Source organism: Hippocampus zosterae, chromosome 12, assembly GCF_025434085.1.
Source record: "Hippocampus zosterae strain Florida chromosome 12, ASM2543408v3, whole genome shotgun sequence".
NCBI classification, from domain to species: domain Eukaryota; kingdom Metazoa; phylum Chordata; class Actinopteri; order Syngnathiformes; family Syngnathidae; genus Hippocampus; species Hippocampus zosterae.
In genome coordinates, this window is record NC_067462.1 from 3,478,323 (window position 1) to 3,496,977 (window position 18,655).

Genomic DNA, 18,655 nt, shown 5'->3' on the forward strand with positions numbered 1-18,655 from the left:
GCTATATTTTATTAAGTTGTATTTATTTATTCGTTGTCATATTTGTTTATGTTTTAATTTTGGTTTAATTACATTTTTATCGTTTTTGTATTCACAATTGTATCTTTTTAGTTAAGATTTGATTTCTTTAATTTACTATTATTTTATTCCTTTATTTAGTGTGTTTTTTCATTTTTATTTTATTTATTATTGTGCCATGTTTATTTATTTATTCCATTTCTTTGTCCGTGGGTCAATTTGATTGATATATTTATCAAGTCTTATTCATTTATTCCTTGATTACGTTTGTCATTGAGTGAAATCAATAAATTCGTCACAGGGTCAAATGGTCACACTGGTGCAAAAAAAAGAAAAAAAGTTAACTGAACGGTAAACCAATAACTGAGTATCACATGAGGACTTTTGAAACATTTGTTTGAGAATGGTTGGACATTAGGGAGGCAGCGCTGCCCATTAAATATGTGTTGACGTTCCCACCCGGTTTCGGATTTGTCCTTACTCGTTCCCATGCTCCTTTTCTCGCCACGCTCTTGTCGCCGTGATGCGGGGCTGGCGTGGGGCAGCTCCACCACGTCTAATCCTCGGCGGCGTACCTGGCACATCTCGATTGCGATGCCGGCCCGCCGTCACCGGCCAGCGGTCACCCCTAATCCACCAGCATCTAGGCCACTCGGAACAATGTCGGTGCTTCCACCACAACTTTCGGTACTATAGCTTTAACACTTCCAAAACAGACCACTGTGTCTGATGTTTGTAAAACATGGTTCATTTAAGACTCTTCTGTGTTGATGAAAGCACACATACTTTACACTGATTAAGTCTTTGATGTTCATGAAAATATGTAGTTTAGGTTCCTTGAGGACTCAAGTGTCTTTGATGCTTATGAGAACATATATGTCAGGCTGAGGGAATACTTCACTGTCTTTGGTATTTATAAGGGCACATATTTGGAATTTACTGAGGGTTACATTGTCATTGACGTTCATATATAAAAATGCTTTTTTTGTTTGTTGAAGTTACATATAACAAACTAATAAAACAACAAAAGCAAGTCAAAACGGTATTTTAAAACACAACTGACTCTCTGGCCATTTGCAAACGAGGACGAAAGTGTCTTTCGTGGTCATAAAAAACATGGATGTTTGGTTCATTTCAGACTTATTCAATGTGGTCAAAATCTGAGGATATTATGTCCTAAAATTCGTGTGAGCGAGCGTGTGCACATGTGTATGGAGTTGGAAGGGGATGAATGAACGGGAGGGCGGGGTCTTATTACTGGCCCCGCCCACCCGGCGCCTCCTTGCGGCCGCGAAGGACGGCGCGTACCCCCCAGCCGGCGGGTGGGCGGCTGGTACGGACGTCGCCGCCAGAGTCCGCCACCGCCGCCGGCGGCAGCAGCAGCAGTAGCTCGGGGCCGAGGGTCCCCCCTTTTTAAGTGGTCTCATGACTCAGTGCGGGGAAACAGCGGACGACTGCGAGCAGGAAGCATCCCAACACTCAGAGGTATTCCTTTCTTTCATGAAATCACATCTTGCGTCTTTTATTACGTGCTAAGAGTAAATGACAAGATGGATGATGCTTTGCATGTCTCACTGATTCATTAGCGACGAAATCTAAAGAATTTGTCATCATCTTTATTATTATTATTATTGTAAGGTGACCAATGTGATCATGAGTTTGTACAAAAATAAACACCTACTAAAATATACATAACAATATTCATATTTCTTCCAAAAACTTGACATCATTTGCTGGTGTATTGTATATACTGTGAGGATTTTAAAAATAGTATTTCTACTATGAGCATGTAAGTCAGGGGCGTTTTTCCTTTGAGGGCCACAAGCAGAGAAATTAAATATAAGGGAGCAAGGTTGAATTAAACGCATTAAAATCAATCAAGCAATTCTGTATTGTAAGTATTGTTGCGTTTTTGTGTTTGTTTAAAACACAAAATTATATTTTGTATATATTCAGAGGGCCCCTGAAAAAAAGGACAGCAGGCTGCAAATGGCCCCGGAGCCGTAGTTTAAACTGCAGTATGGTATAATTAAATAAATGGTGAGTCTTCAAACGATCATGTTACAATACGTGCGCTCACCCAATACTTTTGCACACTCATATAACTGATTTGCATGGAAATAGTGAATGGAGTTTTTGTTCTTTTCCCAGAACCTTTGAACATTGAGATGTATTGCATCCCGGCGTCCGCCATCTTGGCTCTACTCTGCCTGGCGTCCCCGGTCCACAGCACCGGCAGCCTGCAGGCCGGCCTGAGGCATCGACAGGGCGGCTTCGCCATGGCCTTGTACCGCGCCGTGGCCCAGGGCCGCGTCGACACCAATCTGGTGGTGTCGCCGTCCGGCGTGGCAGCCGCCCTGGGCCTACTGCAGCTCGGCGCCCGGGGCAACACCAGGGCCCAGCTGGAAGCCGGCCTGGGCTACGACGTCAACGGTACTGTAGTGACCGGCCAGCGCCGTTGGTGCCAGGCGGTGGTGGAGTGGCGGGGTTGAGACGCGCCCCAGGAGGGTTCGGAGCTGTGATACCCGCCTCCACGCACCGAACCGCTAATCTCATTACGCACACGCCTGCTTGGAAGCCGCGGGGTTAAGAGGTCAGCGCGGTTAATTACAACCAAGACGAGAGCTGCCAGTCAACAAAATCTAACGTCATGCTTCGCAATGACTACAACTGAAATGTTTTGTGAATTGGCATCACACATCTCCCTAGTATGTGTGCTTTGACAGAAAAATAATGTTTGAGTCAAAAGCGACCCTAAATCAAAATGGCAGACTTCCTGTGTCTATTTGGGATTAGCATGTTGCTAAGTGAGTTTCACTTTTGGGGGCAGCATTTTCACCCAAAACAAATAAATACATCTACAGACCCCAAGAAATAACCAAAGTGACCAATAAATGGCAGTTTTAAACCAAAATGGCAGACTTCCTGTGTATATTCAAGTATATCTTCTTGCGGCTGTTTTGTGGGTCTATTCATGACAATATGTCTCCCAAATCTCACGCTGCCATGGAAAACTGGCTTCGGCGGTTTTACTTCCCAAGAAATCTAGTACCCTAGAAATGTCCGTTCTTACCCGAAAAGCTAACTTGAAAGCAAAATATTCAATTTCTTGTATCTTTTTGGGGCATGGTGTCTTCAGACTTTTTTTTTTTTGTGCATCAACCCATGACAGACATGACGAGCGAATTTCATAATGATCGGTGAAACAGGTTTCGAGGGCTGAATTTTCCAAAACTGTTTGCCTGCAGATGCTCACGTTCGAGAGGTGCTGCTGCAGTGGCAGGCCGAGGTGAACAACAGCAGCAGTCCAATGGCATCAAAGGAGGCGTGGCTACAGCAGACATGTGTTTTATTGGTGCAGAACAGCATTAAACTCGCCACCGGATTCGCGCATAAGGTTGAAACCTGGGCTGATGTCAGTGTGATGAAAGATCACCAGCAGCAGAACAACAATTCACGCAAAGGTAATGCTCACATTTAACATCTTCAGGCTAACAAGTAGCATCCAGAGGCAAACAAGTAGCGCGTTAACGCTAATCGGTAGCATCACAAAAGCTCTCAAGTAGAATCCACGAACTAACAAATAGACTCGCCATGTTAAAAACTAGCATCATAAAGCTGATAGCCACCCGGCTAACAAGAAGCACCCTTGGGCTACCATCAAGCATCCTTTGGTTGTCATAGTAACACGTTAAGTACTGAGCATGCTCAATGGTTCCCTGTGTCCAGATGAGACGTGGCTCCCCCTACAGGCAGGAAGCAGCAGCGGCGACCTGTCTGGTTCTGGTGAAGTTCAACAGGCTGAGGCTTCAACATTGTTATCATCTTCATCGCTATCGGCATCATCGTCTTCCTGGCCATCCGGCCAGCAGATGGCGCTGTTGAGCACGGTTACGTTCAGGGGCATGTGGCAAAAGCAGTTTCACGCAGTCAACACGCACAACCTCCACTTTCTACTCATGGACGGCACCACTGTCAAAGTACCCATGATGCACCAGGCTACCGAGGTTCGCTTTGGTGGGTATCCATGCTGTCAATGCTAGTTGTTAGCCAAAGGATGCTAGTATTTACGCCGAGGATAACAGTTGGATTCTACTTGGTTGTCCGTAGATGCTATTTGTTAGTTAATTAAAATAGTAAAAACATTTTCGTTAGGCTAATAAAATCATGGATGTCTAACGCTATACTACCCACGAGTCTAAATTGACAATTTTATCTTTCTGTTCAGGTCAATTCCTAACATCGTCTAACCAAAGGTACGCAGTCCTGGATCTTCCCTACTCTGGTTTGTCCCTAAGCCTCCAGGTGGTCCTCCCTTCGGACCGCAAGACCCATCTGTCTTCCCTGGAGGCTCAGCTGAGCTTTCGCCACATGGCCTCCTGGGAGGCCGGCCTACGTAGGACCAAGATGGACGTCTTCCTGCCCAGGTGACCAATCGCCGGGCATGATCAGCACGACATATTTTTTTCGCGGTTGTCAGAATTTGTGCATGCTTAGGTTCAAGATGCATAACAAATTGAACTTGAGGTCCACACTTCCTGCCATGGGAATCGGAGACGCCTTCAACCCGTCGGACGCCGACTTTTCTGGGATTTCAGGTCTGTGCACCCAGGCTAGGTGTCTGCACCTACTACATAACAGCGGTTCCAAAAAGTTGACAAGTTTTTTTTTTTCTGTGCACAGCCGAGGACTCACTCTACGTCTCCGACGCCTTCCATGATGTCACCATCGAAGTCACAGAGGAGGGAACCAAGGCGGCTGCCGCCACAGGTATGTGTAAACGCCATGGCATAGCCAGAATTTAAAAAAAAAGATTTATTTTTCCACATATTTTTGTCATGGCACACATCTGTTTTGAAAAATCAGATGGTTTTTTTTTGTGAATTTTTTTTCACAGGAATATTAAAGGTGATGTCAATTGTGTCACGGCATCGGCAGAACAATGTATTTATTTTTGGGGACTTGGGCCACGCTCTGTTAATATTTAAAGTATTTACGGTTATTTTTACATACTGTAAATTGCCAGATCAATTGAACGGTTCGTTTAAAAACATTTTTAAAAAAGGAAAATGATGTGATGTTCCAGCCATGGTGCTACTGAAGCGTTCCCGCGCTCCCGTCTTCAAAGCAGACCGGCCTTTCCTGTTCTTGCTGAGACACATTAAAACAGGTACTTTGTTTTTATTTTATCGGTTAGCTTATTGGCTGGCAGTACTTCACTTGAGCTTAGTCTCATACTACCCGATTAGAATTTGAAAAACTATATGCACAATGATACTTTGTCAAACTATGCCCTTGGGGATTGTGGGTAATGTATAGTCTGTAAACAGGCTTGAGCGTTTACATTCATTTTGTATGCGTGAAGTCTTCATGACAACTTTGTTTATTTTTCCAACAGGATCCATTTTGTTCATGGGCCGAGTGATGAACCCCACCGACCAATTGCTATGAGATGTTTATAACATGACACGAACACGTACACACATCTATATAGATAAATACTTTATTAATCCCGAGGGAAATTACAACATACACAGTATTTATTTACATGCACTTCCGCAAGAGGGACAATATTTTTTGTAAATGTGTAAATAAAATTGTAATAATTTTTTTTTTACACTTGATGTGCCATTTTTCCCCCCTTTTTTTGTGGCTCTCTATTCTTTTCACCAGCAAAAAGTGTTTTTTTGTGATCTTTTTCAAAATATTTGTTACCAATAAAATATTAAGAAAATTGTACAAATGTTTATTTTTGTATATCAGTCTTTACTTCTAATTTTAATGAATTTATTTTCCGAATATTTCCCAACATTTAATTTTAACTAAATTTTGTTTTTTATTTTTCAATAAAATTCATAAATAACATTTTAATACTCACAATTAATAAGGGCTTGATATAAAATAATTGCTATTGTATATTTCTTAGTTTTTATTTTAATTTCAGTTTTATTTTTGCAAAAAATTCAAGTATTTTTTGTGTATTAAAAAATTTGACTTAATGATAACATTTTTCAAGTATTTTTTTGTGTATAAAAAAAGACACATTTGTTTCAATTAACATTTTTATTTTCATTAAAGATATTTTATTCAAAACTATAAAATAGTAAGTACCGGTACATGTAACGTGTTTTAGATTACCGGTAGATAATCTTCTGAATTCAAATTTTTATTTGAATTCGAAAAATAGTGGCAACTTGTTGATGTTGTGATTTTTTTCCCCCAACCGACAAATCGAGACAGGAAGCTACGCGTCTTTAGCAAGACTTTATTCAGACGGTGGCCGTTCACAGTGTAAAATAGAGACTTTTATTCATGGAAATACTTACAAAAAGGCCATTATTATTTTCTCCACCACGACATCATCTTTTAAATATTACTCTAGAATTATGTACAGCTTTACAGTGTATTCAAAATACTCTTTTGGTAGCCTGCTCACAACAAATAAACACACCTATGGCAGATTTTGGTCCATGTTGGAAAGCAAATGATTTTTTGCCTGGTTTTAGCGATCACGGAACCCGCCCAAAGAAATTACAAAGCAAATCATGTTAGCGTGGTTTGGAGCGCTCGGGACCGTCCAAAGAAATTGCAAAGCAACTTATGTATGGTTTGGATATTTCAGAACCCGCCCAAAAGAAAATCACATCTACAACCAGGCACTCTTTTCAATGACATTAAATAAGTCTGCAATTGTACACAAGTGCATGTGAATTCAAGATTAAATGTCACTTCCTGAGCTTTTTGTCCCTGTTAAACAAGCCCCAAACAATCACATCACCTCGTTTGTTTCTGCTCACAAAGTGGCACGCATAACACAAGTCAGTCGTCGATCATTTGTTCCACGGTCGCCTGTTGGCAAATTGTCTGCTCTTGGGTTGTCCGTTGGTGACGGTTGGTCAACCGTGAGTTGGTCAATTGTCTCCTTGTCGCGAAGTTGGTCTCAGTCACTCACCAGTCAACCAGTTATTTTGATTTTTGTTTTGAAGTTGCCAGCTGCTCATTTGCTCTTTGGTTTCCAATTTCCAAACACTTTTCGGTCAACTGTCTGCTACCCACGGACTGACCATCAGTCTAAAGCAGAGAATTCGTTGATTGCAAGACATGAGTTGGTCAAAATTCTGGTCGCCCATTGGTTGACTACCTTTCTTCACTCGTCCACTGGTTACCAGTGAACCGCTTGTCAGACGTCGGTTTCCCTTTGGCCAACCATCCGTCGCCTGTCAGTTGAGCACCAGTCTTAAGACATTCCTGCTTGTCACTAGTCAGTAACGTGCGAGACATAAGTTACCATTGCTCAACCAATTGGTCACCTGTCTGTTGACCACCAGTCTTTTCGGCTAGACATCAATTACCATCTGTCAACTGTCCCTTGTTGTCTGCGACTCCTCGGTCAGTTGCTCGGCAGTCACCATTTTGGCCAAACACGTGTCACTATTTAGTTGACCATTGGTCTGAGATCGTCAATTTGCATATGAGACATGAATTGCCCTTCGGTCAACGGTCAGTCACCAGTCGGTTGACCACAAGTTGCTTGCGACACATAAGTTAGCGTCAGTCAACATATGTTGGTTGGCCACCAATGTCCACGACATGCCCGAGTTACCCTCTGTCAACCGTCCACTTGGTGGATCACCGGTCACACCGCTCGTCAAGCGTCAGTTGCCAGTCAGCAGTGGGTTGATCAACAGTCAGTTATTTATCGGACATCAGTTGTTCTTTGGTCACTAGTCTGAGACTCAGCCTGTTGGACACCAGTGAGCTGCTTCCAAGACATCAGTTACCTTCGTTCAACTAACCGAAGTCCGCTTTGTAGATCATCAGCAAGCAATTTGCCCAACAGATTTCTGCCAGTCAGTCCTGTCAATTCCTTTGTCGGCCCATTAACAAGGAGTGTGCTTGTATTTGTGGAGAGTCAAATTTCCTCAAAGTGCCGCAAAAAAAAAAAAAAAAAAAGGGCGGGGACACCAGGGCATACGAGTGCTCCGTAAGGTTCTGGATTGGCGGGGTGATCTTGGTTTCACAGAAACCACAACCCATTTGTGCCAATGGTCCAAAACGTCACGGGAAGCCGTCACGTCCGTCATCATAGAACGGCGGAAGTACTCACGTCATCCGGGCTGAGAACACACACATCTGACGTGTGCGTGTGGTGACTCAAAAATATCAGACCTCTTTGTTAGTGGGTTGGTTAGAAGTTCAGCTGGGGGAGAGGGATGGGGGGGAATACGGCGTCGGTCAGAGTGCATCTACGTGGTTCATGTTGGACCTGTTGTGGATCTCCTCCAGCAAATTCTCCAGCTGCTCGATCAGAACACGCTTCTTGAATCTAGAAAACCAAATTACAATGAAAAATAACAACTTGCACAACACAATGAAAAATAAAGGGAATAGTAGTAAAAAAAAACCTCAGAAAATGTGGTTGCACACACTCTTGGGACTGTGGCTGTTGGGAGTCAGCCAATCACATTCAAACTCACGTTACAGTGGAATCAGCCCTGTGATGAATCGCTAATAAAATCTGGATGTTCTAGTAGGCTTTTGATTTCGAGGGATTGTGCAAAGAGGAACGGCCGAAGATCCCGCTTTACGTATTCTCCAAACTTGTGAAGCATGATAGAAGATGAGGTGCCGTTTTGTTGGCAAAAGGGGGTTGTACAAAGTATTCATATCAGGGTGCTAATAAATACGGCACACGCCATTTGATGGAAAAGAAAATCCTCAAAAATGGATGAAAAGATGAAAGGAAACCTCCAGTTTTTTTTTCACTCCATTGTTCACCTCACTATAGTGGCAGTGTATCTAAACCTTACTATTAAAAATCACCCGGAAATTCTTCAAAAAAAAAAAATACCTTGTGAGTTGAGATATCAATTAAAAACAACCAGTACCTGGCTGCCTCTTTGATGATATTTTGGAGGAAAATGAGGCGAGTGTCCAAGGTGCCTTGGATCTGCTTCAGGAAGTAGAAGATCTTCTCATAGTCTGGAAAGAAGCAATAAGTATTTGTTTGGAAATGAACAACAACAACAAGCAAAATGTCAACAATCCTTGAGTGGCATACGTCTGCCAGGCTTCCTGATCTCCTTGGTGATGAGCCCCCTGAGCTCGTTGTTGACTTTGGTGGTCTCGCTGTGGATGTGCTTCTTCAAAGCGGTAGGGGACAGGTACCGGGGAGAGTGTTCCCCCACCAGGATCACTTCCGCTCCAGCCTCCTCCCCGTCCTCACCCAGCTGACCGTTCTCCCCCTCGTTGTCCCGGCGCTGGCCGTGCTGCGAGTCCGAGTGGTTTTCCTGTGGGTCGGCGGGATCCGAGGGGTCAGAGTCGGAGCTTGGGTCCAGGCTGCTGCAATGGTTCTGATTGAGGTGGTTGATGATCAGGTCTGGTTCTCCGTCACTCTTACCCACGTCTAGAAAGATTTTGAAATGGGTTTGTGAGTGGTGTGATAAATAGCGAAATGAAAAAGCGATTTTTGTTGTTTCTGCTCTAAAAAATATCTAATTAGTTTCCCCCCCCCCATCAGGTTCTCACCTGAGGCGGGTCGAGGGCTGGCTGGAGGAGTAATGGGGGGCGTGTAGGCCCGGCCTAGTCGTAGTAAGGGTGACATGCAGCGCCTTCTCTTAGGTCCGCCGCCCGTCAAATTGTTGTCCGCGGGCCTCTTCCCTTTGTTCTGAGGACTCGTCACAAACTCGTCTGCCTCGTCAATCATCATGCCCTGGAAGAGGAGAAACGATGAATACAGGTTCAAAGATTTATAAGCAGCGGGTCTAGATTTTTGGGAATGCGGTCAAAGGGAGAACCTTCTTATCCAGCTTGAAGGGATTGCCGAAGGTGTGAAGGCGCTTGGGCTGCTCGGGGTCGGCGTCTCGGAGGGGCTGGGGAGCGGCTTTCAGAAAGTCCTGGTAGTTCCCCATCTGAGCGATGGGGACACTGTGGAGCTGATCTGTGCAGGGGATCGCAGAACATGTTCATGGAGTATATTGAAACTATATTTAATGTTAAGGCTGATGCCAATTCTGAAATCTGGCAGAACAAAATTAAGAATCAGCCAATTCATTAAAAAGATATCCATATACAGTATATAATGACCAAAATAACTTTTTGGTCCCTCAATGGTTACAACAATAAAAATGCAAACTACAGGCAGAGCTTTTAACTTTTTGACTTTGTCATTTAGTTAAACTTGACAACCGAGAAAAAAAGGATTTGCCCATTTTTGGTTTGGTGGATTTCCATCATATTTACTGTTCTTTTCACCTCTAATGTAGCAGGTTTACAACATACTTACTGTTGGATACTGTACATTTTTAATGTCATTGACATATCTAAGGTTTTCTGTGCGCTCATGTATATTCAGATCACATTTGTTGTTCTTGATTTTTTTTACACGTTGAATGTAGCATATTTCAATCACGTTTGCCGTCTAGTGAGTAATGGGCCATATAAACATCCTATTTAATGTCTATACACCTTGATGCTCATTGGTGATGACAAACAGCACCATAGCGTACCTGCGTCGTAGCCTCGCAGGGTGCAGACAGTGGTGTTGAGAAGGTTTCTCCTCATGCGACTAAGCTGGTCCAGCAAGTGACTGCGGGGAATGTCATATGCGTTCCGGAAGCTCTGAGGCTTCAAGCCCTGAAGAGGAAATCCCCAATATTAGAAATCGACAAAGCCAATAAATGCCGGCTCGAATGCAGTTTGCAGACAGAGACAATCGCTTAGCGGGAGTCCACATCAAAAATTTACAGCTGAAGAAAAACGGTGGAGCCAACAAGAGTCCAGTTGCGCGATTAGTAAAAGGATCCTGACAAGATTTTTTTTTGGACAGCCAAAAGCAAAGCTGACCTTGTTAAGAAGTGCCAGGTGGAAGCCCTGGAACTCTTTCGGGTTGAGCTCCAGGGGTGGCGCCGGGGCATCGCCTGAGAGACTCTGAAGCTGCTGGATGAAGTCTCTGCGCTGGGCTAGCGAGATCCCTCCGCCCCGCCACCGCACCTTGATGCCGGACTCGGGCGGCGCCTTCTTTCCAATGGAGGCGATCAGGCGGTCGGACTCCATTTTGGTCTGGAAGTAAACCGCGTCATGTGAGCCCAGGAGACCCCAGAACGTGACGTGGTTTCGGCGAGTCGAACCTGCTGGCTTAACTTCTTGAGGTAGGACACCACGCTGTAGCTCAGGCCATACTCCATGTTTTCTGCCAGGAGGTTGGGTGCTCCCATGATCCTCAACGCCTTCCTCAGAGACTGTGGAGACGGCGAGAAGAAGAAGGTCAACAGACGACAAGGGAAGTCAAAGTACAAAAAAAGTAGAGATGTGAGTTTTGGTTACCCCGATGTAGTACGGCGGCATGGTCTTCAGGTAGTTCTCAAAGGACTGCCGCCACTTGAGAGTGGGCTTGAACTTGTGCACTTTGATGAGGTCGTCTATGGTAAACAATACAAGGAAAACAATGGAATGTCTGTTTCTTTACCTCGTCTTTGAAGATTCACAGCTTTCTTCATTTCATTTCATTGTTGTATTTTACTGTTCATGTCATCTTTCACTGTTGTCTTCTTTAAAAAAATTTTTGTCTCTTTATTTGCTTCATCCGTTTCTCTCTCTAAAGCCAAAAGAAACTCTCAACGATACTCAATACGCTAACAACGCTAAAAGCGGTGCTTGCTAGGACATCCCCAGGGAATGGACGCTATTCTGGACAGCGGAAGTTCCAAAACATCACACACGTCAAGCGAAGGACTCACCCAGAAGCGGCAGAAGTACGGGATAGTTGTAGGGCATGACAAATAGATTGACGCAGTTGAGCGCCGTGCTGGCCTTCAGGTAGCCAAAGGGCTGGCCGAGGTCACTGTATTTGGCACTGTTGCAGACAAACACCTGAGGAGTATTAAAAAAAAATGATGGGTTGTTGCTCTGACACATGAATTGGCCTCAGAGCCGATTATTGCGACCGGTGGAGTGGTGAGACGTTCCAAAAACAGCCGCCGTCGCTATTTTGCGTGCAATGTTACTCGAAACTGTTCGCCAATCTGAATGTTGAAAGACTTGATGTGAGTTGCGGGTATTGATAGCTCGTGTATGAATGTTCTTACTCTGCATTTTTTCTTTCGGCTGTGGGAAGCATCGAACGTTATCTTCCTTGATGCATTCGACTCAGCGTGACTTAGATTTGTTCTTGGTTTTACTGTTTGGTGCTTTCTACCGCCTTTATTACCGATTTGTGTTACTGTTTAGTGTGCATGTTAAATTGCTCCATGTACATCACTTTGTATGCAGCGATGGCTATTTGAAAGTGCTCTATAAATACCGTTGACTTGACTTGAAACTGTTACAAACTTTGCTCCTTCTCTGTCCATTACTGACTCGTTGCTCACGGTTTGCCGACAGCACGCTAATTTAACTCTAAATGGAGTGCTGAGAAGCTCTGATGCAGAGATTTTGCTTGGACGTTTTAAAAAGTCATTGAAGCCATATCACTGGGTTTTTGCCGGGGTTGTACCTGCCAGCAGGTGTGTGGAGACTTCCTCTCCAGTATGTACTGGGTGAGCGGCGAGGGCTCCAGCTCATACTTGTCGAAGGGAACCTTGTCGATCACCATGGGTTCGGCGTCCAGGCAGGAGAAGCGGACATGCGGGTGGGCCGAGCGGGGTGGCTGGGCAACAAATGTAAAATTCAGAATCTAATATCAAATGGATGACTTAACTCGAGTGTATGTTCCTTACCAGCGTGGGGGAGTTTTGGTCCGGCCAAAAGGCCTCGGGCACGGGCCAGTGTCCGATGGGAACGCCCGTTTTGGGATTGGGTCGGACATAGATGAGCTTGTGGCAGCAATGCCAAGGCTGCGAGCCGGCCTTTAACGCTTCGGGTGGAGCATCTGAACCCCACCCAACCCAAAATAAAAGACATCATGCAAGATATATTTTGCCGCATTGGACGCAACAGACGACACTCACCGTCCGACGGGGGAGGGTCGGGCCCGGTCTTCTCAAAGTTAATGACCACGCCACTCTGGATCTTCTGGACCAGAGACTCCAGACACTGATTCAACATCCGTTGTGAGAACACACTGTATGAACGCCCTGGAAAAATAGACGGTGACCAGTGTTTTGGAGTTTAGGAAGCACGCACACACACACGTCCTTATTTCGAGTCCAATTTCCCAATAGATTGGCGTAGTGGCGGCGTAACGGGCCAGCTGAAATGTATCTGCTGGTAGCCTTCAGGCGAAAGCATTTAAACAATTATCACGGCTTGACGCATTCAGATAATTAGAGGATGCCAGCGTCTGGGAAAGTGACAGTTGCTTTGAACACAAAGGGGGTGAACCAGTGAGTGAAACGTCACATTCTCAAAGTTCGACTTTTTGAAGTGCTGAGTGACTGCAATGACTTTCTCTTGTTTTAGGCATTTCTACTATAAGCACGCAGTCACTCATTACGCCAATTGGAGACACCGGTTTGAAGTCTGCCTACCTCCGGTGACTTCACACATGGGCGTGATGGGCGAGTCGTCGGACGGGACGCCGCCCACCGGTTCGGGCTCCACCGACGCGTGGCCTGGGATGCGCAGCACGAGCGCGAACAGACGCTGGTCCCAGCGGAAGGGCTCCTTGGTCAGCTCGCTCCCCGGCAGAGGCGTCGTCAAGGGGAGATGGAGCTGCAACACATGTTTGGCTTTTTTTTCGGGGCCCTTTACAGTGGCAATCTTTGCTTTGAATTCACATTATTATTTATAACACCGACCTCATCTTGGACCCCACCACTGGTGGTCAACTTGTTGCCATCGGTGATGGCGATGATGATGGCGGGCTCGAGAAAGAAAGGGTTTCTTCCCTACCAAGACGAAGAAACCAAAGCATTTCAAGAACATGAGAAAGTACAGCGTTTGTTTTAATGGCAAGGTAAGGACAAATCTAATGTTTTGCTTTTCTAATCTTCACGTCTAAAATCTTTTGAGTTGATTTGTGAATAAAACATTGTTTTCATGGTCACCTTCATTCCGATAAACCCCGATGACTCTTTTACAATCAGAATAATGTCTGACACGAATGAGGTTTAGAGACGATATTTAAGACGTCTTTTCTCCGTTGCTTAGCAACAGGTCACTTCGGTGGCTAAAGACAATAACAAAGTACATGGAGTGATGATTTGTGATGATGACAATCACGGCCCTTGTACAAATGAGGTTGGGATTAAGCCCCCTTTCCTCCAGTCTTCCTCGACAAGCAACTCGCATCACGGTGGAGGAGGCACGCCATTTTAGTGTTTGTGTGGCCTAGGATTACGCTTTACAGAACAAAATAGCCCAAATGAGCCTTTTTATGAGTAACAATCAAAATATTTACATGGGAAACGACTACATTTCTTCCATAATAAGTTGTTTTGGGGAAAAATTACAGGTCTCTGGTTTGATATTTTGGTACAGAAATATTTCACTTTGGTGGTTGGTCAAATTACTTTTTTTGTGGCAAATAATAGCATTGCTGTGGTAGTTCACATTCTAATAAGCTATAAAACACAATATTTTACTTACGTGATCTTAGACGTTTTAAGACCAAATTTAGTGTTTTGATGGGCAAATATGGCAAGAAGCCTGAGTACAAATCTATCATTTCAAGAGTAAATTGTGGCTTTTTAAGGCAAAATCAAACATTTTTGCAGCTCAATACATCCTTTTTCCAAAGCAAATCTGGTTTTGGTGTCAAAACAACTTAACCGGGGGAATATTGTCAACTGTTTATGTATCTGATTGAAAATAAATATTTGTTCAAAAACATTCTTGGCTAAATGCAACCTTAGGTGAATATAGTATTCTCATAAATGATTAAAAAAAATAAAACAGAGCGCAAATCTATTATGTCAATGGAAAGTTATCGCTTTTTAGGGCAATGTTTTTGTGTATATTTCCACCCATTAACCTTTACATATCCTGCTATACGCTAGGCCTATTTAAATAAAAATCCATCTAGAAAGAAGCCTCAAAATACCATTAATGGCACAAAAAGCTGTTACCCTTATGCCAAATGTTAATTGTTGTGTTACAAATGTTGGTTAAAATATTTTTAATCCACTGAGACCCCAAACAATATGTCTTAAAAAGAATTGTGATTTTAGCACCTCATAAACTGGAGTTGGGGGAGAAGGGGGGCCCCATCTGTTATGCAAGACATTCGAGTCCTTAGTTATATTGCATGAGTGTGTTTGTCACAGTATGCAGGTGGTTGATGCTTGGAAGACTGGGGGCTGGGGCGAGGGGTCTTTGTGTTTCAGGGACTTGTGGCTCTTGAGCGCTACCTACCTGCCCATAGTTGTCAATGCCAGTCACTAGTCTATTGAGATTGAGCAGGTCAAAGGCGGTCCTCAGTGACTGGCCTATGCTGGTGAGCCCTGTGGCCTGCAGGTTCCTCAGTTCCGTCATGAATGTGGCGTGGCTCTCTTTCCATCCCGCCTTCACACACACAGACACACGCACACAAACACAAAAGTACCCGTCAGGTTAATGACATGTTCATTACAAGTTCAACCACAGCATTTTTGTGGATCCTTCTGGCAGTGGGAAGCTTTACATTTTTTATCTACAGCTGCACTTAACAATAATGCATCATTATTTTTAATGAGCTCTACCGAACAGGTTTATGTGTACGTCACTGTTTTTTTCGCAACCATGACAACAACAACAAAAAAAGGAATCAATCAATTATGTAGTTATTATGTGAAACCCAGTGGGAAAATGCACAAATAAATTTGTTTTATATTCTTTTGTTTATTGTTATACTTGGTATAAATGTATTTGTGATGTGCCACTGCAGTGACAGTAAAAGCAATGGTGGTAATAGCAGTGGTCATATTAGTATTGTGATTAATTGTAGTGGTGGTGGTACATGTAGTATTAGGGGTGGCATTTAAAGTAATGTAGTCATATTTCTTGGGAGGGGGTGTTGGTTGTGTTAAGGAATTATTCCGCTAGAAGTAGTAGTAGAACATTGTCTCTTGATCACAATTAATATTGTGATCAGTTGTTTATTTTATTTTTTTTCCCTTTACGAATTTTAGAAAACTCTTTTTTTCTTTTATTTCATTTTTTTAAAGGTTTTTGTTCAATGTTAACATGCTTAAATGCTGTAATTGTACCTAGCTTTAGTAAATTTGTTAAGCTACTTTTGTTTTCTCTGCTTTGCTTCATTAACTATTCTGTTTGTAAATGTTTTTATTAGGCCGGTCCTATATTGCGAGTGTTGGTGGTTGGAGTAGGGATAGCAGTGGTGGTACTTGGGGTAGTGTTAGTAAAAGTAATATAAGTAGTGAGTGGTGGAACTGAGAGTATTAATAGTTGTAGGAGTGGTGATAGTAGTAATAGTGATGGTAATAAGGCTGGGAGTAGTCGTTGTGAAATTTGGGGTAGCAGTAGTAGAGGTATTACTGTAATTCATAACCTTATTACTTAATGTAACTAGTGATTTTAAGTGGAGTAATGAGTATTACTTATTGTTAGGGCAGGAGTGATTACAGTAATATTCCCGTTCGTAATAGTGGTAGAATTAGTAGTGGTGGAAGGGGTAGTGGGTGGCAGCTAAAGTAATGGCGCTGGTAATAGTAGTGAAGGTATAAGGAGTAGGAGTAAGTATAAGTAGCATTAGTCATAGCCCTGATTGCGGCAGTTGTATTACTTGTCATGGTATTGGTAAGAGTGGCGGAAGGAGTGGTGATAAGGCTAATTAGAGTGATTTATGTGATGGAAGCTGTGTAGCAGCAGTTATGCTAGAGTTATTGGGGGCAATATTAGTATTGGTGGCAGCACTCTTAGTTTGGGTGGTCAGAGTAGTTGCAGTGTTAGTAATAGACATTTAAGAGTAGTGTCGGTAGTAGTATAAGTTCTGTAAGTAGGAGTAACAGTGTGTGAGTGAGTGCCCCCCCCCCCAACCCCTCCCTCCTGAGGATGTCCGTAAAAATAACTCCCAGAGTTCCTTGCTTCTCTGTACAAAATGTCGGCCATGTTTTAAAGGGGGCATGGACGGCGAGCTTCCTCTTGAGGTGAGGACTTTTTTTGAGGGAGGGGGGAGCTTACAACACACTCAGCCTGCCTCGGGAAAGGGGGACACTCATCATCACCACGGCCGCGATCAGTGTCGGCCAGTGAAAAGGCGACTTGAGCTGAACATGAACTCTACCTTGATCCCGTACGGAATGTCTTCATAATTTACCAACATGTACCGGTCCCCTCGGCTCGCTGGATCTCTCCCTCGGAGCTGTGAAGATAGTAGAGATGATTTAAAACCGAGAGTTGGACTTTTTTGCGAATAGGTTGAGCAAGTTATAAAGAGGAAATGCCACCCGAGCCGAGCTGTCCCGCCAGTACAATACCTTCATAAAAGTCTCAACAGCGCCTTTTGCTATGTCCAGATAGGTAGTGCCCAGATGGCTGCGCTGGTTCATGGACGCGGACGTGTCTACCAGGAAAAGTAAAACGGGCATTTTGTGGTGCTAACAACACGTTCTGCATGGACCTGGGAGTCAGTACACAACCAAAAATATCACCCCCCTCCCAAAAAAAATCACAATAAAAATCTTTTGTTCTCTCCCGCTGCTTGCCGCCCGTGTCACCTCCTCGGCTAGCTAGCTAGCTGCTAACTAGCTAGCCGGCTAACTGTCTCTCTCACACATTCTTTCCAGTACACAAAAAAAGTGTCACAAAGTGTGAGTGGCGAGGCCCCCCGCCGGGCAAACTGAACTAAAAACCTCCCACCCTAGGGCCAGCCCATGGATTCACGGGGTTTTTTGGCAATTTTGACAATATTTTGCAAATAGTCCTAAGTTTCATAGCAACAAAGTTCGCCCTCACTGTAGATCCCTGCTTCTCCCTACAATGACTGTGCCGAGCCGCTTCTGGCAGTTTTACTGGCAGCCTGTTTTCTTGGCCCCGCCTTTTTGACATCACATGCATCAAATACCGCGCTCTGATTGGTTTTTGACCTGGCTAATTACCATATCCAAATAAGGGCCAAGTTTTCCAGAGCGATCTGCGCATGCTCACTTGGCTCAGGGGCAAGAATGCGAAGATGTGTCACTAAACACGACGATGCTATATTTATGTGTTTTTGCACAATTTGGCCCGTGGTGTTGACATATGTCGCAACCCAATGAAGACTTTTCGCATGCTACGGTCGACCCTTTACGACTGTTAAACGACAATGACTACTTGTGACGCTTTTTGACAGTGTCAAACAACAAAAAGTGATCCTGAAAGATTGACATGCATGCATCGTCGTCGGTCACACGCCCTGTAGCTCGAAGAGGACAACACTTTTGTTTCCCTCTCCACTTCCCATGTGCAAAAACACCGCTTTTACACAGGAAGTAATGACTCGCGCTTCTTATGACGCCTTTATTTTGGTTTACACCACAGAAAATGGCTGAATTAGTGTGGGTTTTTTCATGCAAAAATACGAAGAAATTCTCTGGATTGGCCATGTGACAGTCGCAGTACGCGTTTGTGATTGTGCAATACATTTTACATAATGACGCACCTCTTTGGAAAGCACGATGACTTCCGCATAAAAGGGAACGGAAATAGTCCTGATAATGAAAGGAAGAAGTAAAAAAATGGTAGGATAGTGCTTTGTGTGAGTACGTTTGCGCAATGTACA

At 43.9% G+C, this 18,655-nt stretch overlaps 2 protein-coding genes across 2 annotated transcripts; one reads left to right on the forward strand and one right to left on the reverse strand.

Annotated features, from left to right (window-relative positions):
• Positions 1–29: 29 nt before the first annotated feature.
• On the forward strand, positions 30–5,721 carry serpine3 (serpin peptidase inhibitor, clade E (nexin, plasminogen activator inhibitor type 1), member 3). Its single transcript, XM_052083183.1, has 9 exons — positions 30–1,503; positions 2,170–2,451; positions 3,267–3,482; positions 3,748–4,035; positions 4,247–4,445; positions 4,516–4,616; positions 4,702–4,788; positions 5,105–5,188; positions 5,417–5,721. Exons 2-9 carry the CDS (start codon positions 2,187–2,189, stop codon positions 5,467–5,469), a joined length of 1,293 nt encoding a protein of 430 aa, XP_051939143.1. The 5' UTR covers positions 30–1,503; positions 2,170–2,186; the 3' UTR covers positions 5,470–5,721.
• Positions 5,722–6,267: 546 nt separating this feature from the next.
• ints6 (integrator complex subunit 6) lies at positions 6,268–17,904 on the reverse strand. The gene is made up of 18 exons (XM_052081551.1): positions 17,373–17,904; positions 17,180–17,257; positions 15,310–15,459; positions 13,755–13,844; positions 13,485–13,668; positions 12,966–13,091; positions 12,735–12,886; positions 12,512–12,664; positions 11,757–11,889; positions 11,344–11,438; positions 11,148–11,258; positions 10,864–11,079; positions 10,527–10,653; positions 9,816–9,958; positions 9,547–9,730; positions 9,080–9,424; positions 8,907–9,000; positions 6,268–8,344 (listed from the first exon to the last, which is right to left on the reverse strand). Exons 1-18 carry the CDS (start codon positions 17,481–17,483, stop codon positions 8,254–8,256), a joined length of 2,583 nt encoding a protein of 860 aa, XP_051937511.1. The 5' UTR covers positions 17,484–17,904; the 3' UTR covers positions 6,268–8,253.
• Between the last annotated feature and the right edge of the window lie 751 nt (positions 17,905–18,655).

Bases quoted from the DNA above. Each gene is read 5' to 3' on its own strand.
- serpine3 (XM_052083183.1), top strand. From the start codon at position 2,187: ATGTATTGCATCCCGGCGTCCGCCATCTTGGCTCTACTCTGCCTGGCG. The intron at 2,452-3,266 runs GTACTGTAGTGA...GTTTGCCTGCAG, and splicing joins CCTGGGCTACGACGTCAACG to ATGCTCACGTTCGAGAGGTG. The intron at 4,617-4,701 runs GTCTGTGCACCC...TTCTGTGCACAG, and splicing joins CGACTTTTCTGGGATTTCAG to CCGAGGACTCACTCTACGTC.
- ints6 (XM_052081551.1), bottom strand. From the start codon at position 17,483: ATGCCCGTTTTACTTTTCCTGGTAGACACGTCCGCGTCCATGAACCAG. The intron at 11,259-11,343 runs GTAACCAAAACT...CCGTCTCCACAG, and splicing joins TGCCGCCGTACTACATCGGG to TCTCTGAGGAAGGCGTTGAG. The intron at 10,654-10,863 runs GTCAGCTTTGCT...TTTCCTCTTCAG, and splicing joins ACCTGGCACTTCTTAACAAG to GGCTTGAAGCCTCAGAGCTT.